The 6194-nt window shown below is 33.2% G+C and overlaps 1 protein-coding gene across 1 annotated transcript; it reads right to left on the reverse strand.

Moving 5' to 3' along the window:
- Positions 1-1185: 1185 nt before the first annotated feature.
- LOC110652595 (transcription factor bHLH78) lies at positions 1186-4462 on the reverse strand. Its single transcript, XM_021808209.2, has 8 exons — positions 2951-4462; positions 2621-2845; positions 2452-2517; positions 2302-2370; positions 2121-2192; positions 1774-2001; positions 1579-1669; positions 1186-1485 (listed from the first exon to the last, which is right to left on the reverse strand). Exons 1-8 carry the CDS (start codon positions 3887-3889, stop codon positions 1448-1450), a joined length of 1728 nt encoding a protein of 575 aa, XP_021663901.1. The 5' UTR covers positions 3890-4462; the 3' UTR covers positions 1186-1447.
- Between the last annotated feature and the right edge of the window lie 1732 nt (positions 4463-6194).

A 6194-nucleotide genomic window follows, 5' to 3' on the forward strand; every position in this document is an offset into this window, starting at 1 on the left:
ATAATAGTTTGAGAGATGGTTCCTAAATTATCAATTTTAGTTTAAAATAGTTGAAAGGTAATTTTAAAAAAGACTATTTTAGACAGTTTGAAGAGCGATTTGAGAGTGATTCAGAGCAATCTAAGGGTAGTTTGGAAAAAGAAAATAGAGAAAAATTTTATTAATTGGAATTAAGTTATATTTTTTTAAATATTTTAATTTTTCTTAAAATTTTTTTAATTAAAATAAAATAATGAAATTAATTTATATTTAAGAAAAATTTAATAAGAAAATACTGAAACTTAATTAGAGATGAAATTAATTTTTAAAAAAAAATTAAAAAAATGCATAAATTTAATTTTGCTCACTTATCCTCCAGAAATTTAGAGGAATCAAAATGTCAAATTCCATTGTTTGCTCTTTTTCTTAAAAATTATATGATAAAATTTAATAATTAAAAAAAATATAAAAGAAAAAAAGTGAGCATTAAAAATTTTATTGAATATGTAAAATAATATAATAATAATTAAGATAACATTAAAATTTTAATAAGTGTATAATATAATAAAATAGAAAAATTTAAAGAGTATTGAAAATTAAAGAATACAGAAAATAATTATATAGAGAATTTGATATTTATATATATAAATTAAGGGTGAGGTGAGGTATTTATTGAGTTTTTTTTTATTTAAACAATTGATTTGATATAATTTAAAACTCTCGATTCAATTCGATTTAAAATTATTAATTTATAATTTATAAAAAATATGAATATGAATATGAATTAAGTAAGAGAAGAACAATTTTAGTCTAATTTAAAATTAATTTTAATTTTAATGAAACTAATTTTAATTTAATTTTAATTTAAAAACTGCTAGTCGAAAGCTTCAGTTTGTGGTTAATCAAAATGAAAATACAGGTGCCTCAGTGTGTGCCAGAAATCATGCAAAGCTGACCACCACCACCACCACCACCTTCTCAAAGATAAAACCTTGTCTTAATCACTCAAATTAGACTTTTGGAGAAAGTACCCAACAAACACAGCTGGTTACAACGCCAGAAAGAATCAAATCCTTAAGATTACGCGATCTACCATTGCTTAATTGATGTGACCCTTGTGGAAATTTAACCCCTACAAAAATAAATTTAAGATAATTATTCTTAATTCTGAAAATTTTGTTGCTCATTTCACATCATGGCCCTATCTTAATAGAAAAATTCTTCATTTAATTGGCATTATATCTTACATGTGGTGCCCTGCTACAATACTTCTCACCTCTAGAATTTTACAGTGGATACTTGCAAGTAAACTCCACAAGAAAGAAAAAAAAAAAAAAATCTGCTGCATCAACCTAATTGATAAATGAGTTTTAGTAGTTCTTTTGCTGGTCCAAAAATAAATTTCTTATATATACAGCAGCCTGTTTCTCTCAATCTGGACCTTCAATTTGGGACCAAAGAATAGTAATTAGAGCTCAGTTTTCATCTGGGGGAATTGACTTGGACCTGCATTAAGCATTAATTCAATACTTTGTTATCAACAAAAATTTGATAGAGTTTAGATGGTGATTAAGGATTTGTTTGATTAATTTTTCTTACCGGTAAAGTTGTGTGTTGATTCCCTGTTCAGATTCTGGCCAAAACCCATCTGAACAATGGTTTGGAGGTCATCCTCACAGAATAATGAATACTGGACATAATTAGAGAAGCAAATTCAGGTAAACAAATAAGGAAAATGATTAGGGAATGGAAATATTAAAGCTTGGTTAATTATGGATAATTAATTTTAATTACCTGAGGACCACTATGGTTAAATCCTTCAAGTGGGGGTAACTGCATATTAAGGCTTTGGCATAGTCCAGTATCTAATGCGTCAGCAGAGCATTGGGTCATTGTCCCACTAGAAATGTTGCTATGTAGTGCTGGAGTTTGCTGGGGTTGGTGTTGGTGGCCAAAAATGGCTGATGCCGAGGAATCTAATGGGAATATTGGATGTGGCAATTGGTTGGTTGATTGAAATATCTAAAAATGCAAAAATCCAAATTTAGATAACAAAGAAAGAAAGAAAAAGAAATTGAAATCCATGTAGAAAAGGGTAGGCCATTGATTAAAGAATTAAAAAAAAAAAAAAAAAAACTTACATCTTTTGAAATGAGAGTATCCATGTTGAAATCCAGCCTGGTGTTCACAGAAGCCAGCTTCATGGAGAGAAACTGCTCCAAAATTAAATAAAAATAAATAATTAAAGTACAATCATTAGGCCTGACAACTTTAGTCTGCAAACATGATTATGGGTGTTGATTAGTGAAAATATTAATTTACCTCCACTTGGCGTTGCAATGACTGCACATAGTTTATAATTTCATCAAGCATAAGAGCTTTGCCTGTGACCTGAAATTGGAAGCACAAAAATGTCAAGTTTCTTTACCTAAAAGCTTAAAAACACATCTAGATTCTGCAAATTTCGCACACCTTATTGCAACCTGGTACAAGATCTTGGAGAAGCTTCATTCTTTCACTGATTTTCTCTCTTCGAACCTGATTATATATGATAAATATTACCAATGTTAATCTAAAAGTTACGACGCATAACTTGATTCGATGATTTTTCAAGGAAAAAAAATTGGGTGAGAATTCTCACTCTTTCAGCTAAGCTGTGACTATCTGTGGCTTGACCCCTTCTTGCTCTGACATGAATGTAGTCCTTAGGGGGCTCAGGAGGCTTTGTGTTGTTATTCTGGTTTTGTTTCTCATCCCCACCACTTCCCTTCTGTTCTTCCTCTGCTTTAACAGCACTTTTTTCATTTCCATTCCCTTCATTTGTCTTGCTTCGCTTTGTGTTTGAATTATCATCAGTTTCTGCATCCTGAGAAGAGAAAATTTCCCAGTTTTTACCAACAATTGCTTTGTTAATTCAAAATGGGGAAATGGGTAAACTATGACTTGTTAAATAATCCACAGGTTTATATACCTTAGCTGCACAATTGGCTGGTGGGGTTGATCCTGGCTGTGATTCTTTTGCTTTTGCCTTGGAAACTGCTTTTCTTTTCTTGGAATTCAACTCACTGGTCGACTTCAAAGCAGCTTCCCCATTTGGGGTTTGTTCAGATACGGAGGACTCCTCCTGTGAAGAATTGGCCAATTCGGATCGATCTTGCAATGGAGAACTCTTGTACCCTTTTTGAGATCCAATTACCTTGAGAGAGGGACTGCTTGAAACCCGAGGTAGCTTGCCATTTCCCATTAATGGATTGCATTTATATGCAAAATCTGCATTGTTTAGCCCCATCTGGCTGCTTCTACCATTGAAACTCCTGCTGCCAAAGCAAGAGAACCTTGCAGCTCTCTCGGCGAATCCAGGATCAGCTGTGAATTCTGCTACACTAGAATTCAAACCCAGAGGTTTCCCCAAACTGGGAAATTTCAAATTTTCCTTGGAAAATTGATCTAATGGAGGCAAATCCAGCTTTGGCGGTGAATTCAAAGGAGTACTATAACAGGAAGTGTTGGCGCTGTTATTTCCAGGGGTAATATATGAAGCCGCCAACATAGGCCGGGAATGCGGGGAGATCTCGCCAGAATTGTTGTTGGTGCTGCCAATGTTTCCTAATTTTCCTATGAGTTCTCTGATCACAAAGCTCTCGCCGGATATGTTAGAATTGGAGGCCGCTGGCGAGGACACCATTGAACTCAGAGCAGAGTCAAAGTGGAGACCTTGATCCGTTGACTTTTCCCAGTTAGGAGTGAAGAAACAATCAGGTGACTGCTCAGTGGAGCAATTGAGTTCATTAGCTTGCATTTCCATGGCCGAAGAGAGTGAATGCCAAATGGGCATTGCAGATGTTGAAGTTGGCTCAAAGTGCAATGGCGGCGGAGGGATTTGCGCATTCAGAAAGAACTCACCCTCCATAATCAATTGTTACCTATAGAATTCTATAATCGGAGAAAACAACAAAAACCCAGTTAAAGATTCAGCAAAAAGACTCTAAAAGAGTTGCAGAAAAACCTAGTATTCTTAAAATCCAAGTGAAATGAGCATACAGAAAGAGAAAAAAAAAAGGAAGAAAACAAAGGAGAAGGGGGTTGGGTGGAATAGCTGAATGGTGAGTTCAAATTGATTGCATTAATAATGGAAAAACAGAGAGAAGTTTGGTATGAGAAAGGGAAAAAATGTTTGGTGAACAGAGGGAAAGAGCAGGGAAGGGAAACGAGAGAGAGAGAGAGAGAAAAAGAGGGAGAAACGGTAGAGTTGTAATGGGGTTTTATAGAAGAAAAAAAGATTAAAAATTTATTTGACCCATATTTAATTCTAACAAGAAAATTAAAATTCAGGTTTCTCTTTCCCCGCGAAAGGCGGAGAAGGGGGGTGTTGCCGGGCCTTGGACGTCACAGCACCTAAAATGTAGTTCATTTTTTCTAGTATTGAAAACGCTAGTCTCTTCTTTCTTGGCCGAGAACAAAGGACAATTTTTCACCTCTTCAAAGGTATGGTCTCAGACAGGAAACTATGTCTATCTATCATCCACCCACGGTATTTGGATTCGTTGGATGGCCAGATAGGCCATAGGACACTCTTATTTATTAGCTTCGGTTTAACATTGAATCACCTTCTTCATGTTAATATAATAGGTTAAAAGCGAGCGCACCTATCAACTCCTTTTGACTCCCATAGTTAAAAAGCTACTGTGTTCAAGGCAAGGCCAAACTTGTCATTTCCTTGCCTAAAACGACATATTGGATAGAATTTCCCCAGTTAGTTGCTATATTCCTTCCCTATATTCTTTATTGATAATTTAACTTTTCTACAAATTGAAATAACTCTCACCAAAATTAGAACAAAAAACAGGTTGAACTCAGTAACAACTCAGCCCGAACATAATAAATTCAGACCCTAGCCCAATTGGCCTTCATCAAGAACGATCGAACTCAGCACACCAAGAAGAGATCGCTCCTCAAGCTTGTCATTAGCCTGGTCAGAGATGACATGAATTTAAAGGCAATTTAATTAATGCGAAAAATGTTATTCTCGACATAAATTATGGAATTGCATTTGCAAGAATTGCAAATACCCAATAAAGAAATCCGAGAATCCACAATAGTATCACAAAACAATTGAATGTAAGCTAATTGTTAAACCAGCTCAAGAAAGTGGTGCATATATGAATTCACAGTAATTAGTTTGTGTAGATAAATAAATGCATTTGCTCTTATTATTTTCATTCCATCTTATATACTGTAAAAATATAAATAAACACTTAGGCTATAAATGAAATTGCGATTACATTATATGGCTCATTATTTTTTTTTTTTTTTGGTTATGAAGAAAAAAAAATTAATGTAATAAAATAAGGGTAACATTATGTAATTAATTATATTTTGATTAACATGATTATCATTATATACAAAAATATATGTGATCATGATTATTTATTTTAATTATTATCTAATTCTAGTTAGCCTTAATCCTTAAACTAAAATTAGAGATTCTAGCATGAAATTGGCTTTGTTAAACTGTCAATTAGGTATAATCTCAATCAAGAGATGATTCTGGGTCAAAATTGGCAATTTCGGTCTCTAGAGGGAATGAACCTAAAGTGCACCATAGGGTCCGATTTGGTCGTAGTTTGGTTTCTAATGATTTTGATTTTGGTTTGATATAGTTGAGAAAATTAAACGGTTGAAAATTTTTCAACCTTTAAAGAAAAATGGTTTAAACTAGATTGTTGCAATTCACTAATTTCATTTTGATGTTATTCTTGATCATAAAAGAGAACAGAGTCTAACCCTTGGTATTATTGATTTCAGCTCGGTTTGAGCTCCTGAACCATTGACTGCCACATCCACTATCTGATGATCACCACCGTGACTATTACTACCATCTAGCTACCATCACTACTATCATTGACTATTCACCATCACCTATTCGAGATTAGATCGCAAGTTCCTCTGATTCACTTTTAGATCGAAGTTAATCCAATTCAATTGGAGAATATTTTCAAAATTTTTTAAACAAAATTTACGATTTTAATTAGACAAAAGCAACTTTAATTTCAAGTTACATCACTCCTACTTCAGGTTTCAACTAGATCATTGTCAGGTCCATTATTGTTACTCCCTTATTATCACTAAAATAAATAAAATATTAAAATAAAAAATATTATTATATTATATTACTTATATTTTATTTTAAAAATTTATTTTAGGTTACAATTCTA

This window comes from Hevea brasiliensis, chromosome 7, assembly GCF_030052815.1.
Source record: "Hevea brasiliensis isolate MT/VB/25A 57/8 chromosome 7, ASM3005281v1, whole genome shotgun sequence".
Lineage (NCBI taxonomy): Eukaryota > Viridiplantae > Streptophyta > Magnoliopsida > Malpighiales > Euphorbiaceae > Hevea > Hevea brasiliensis.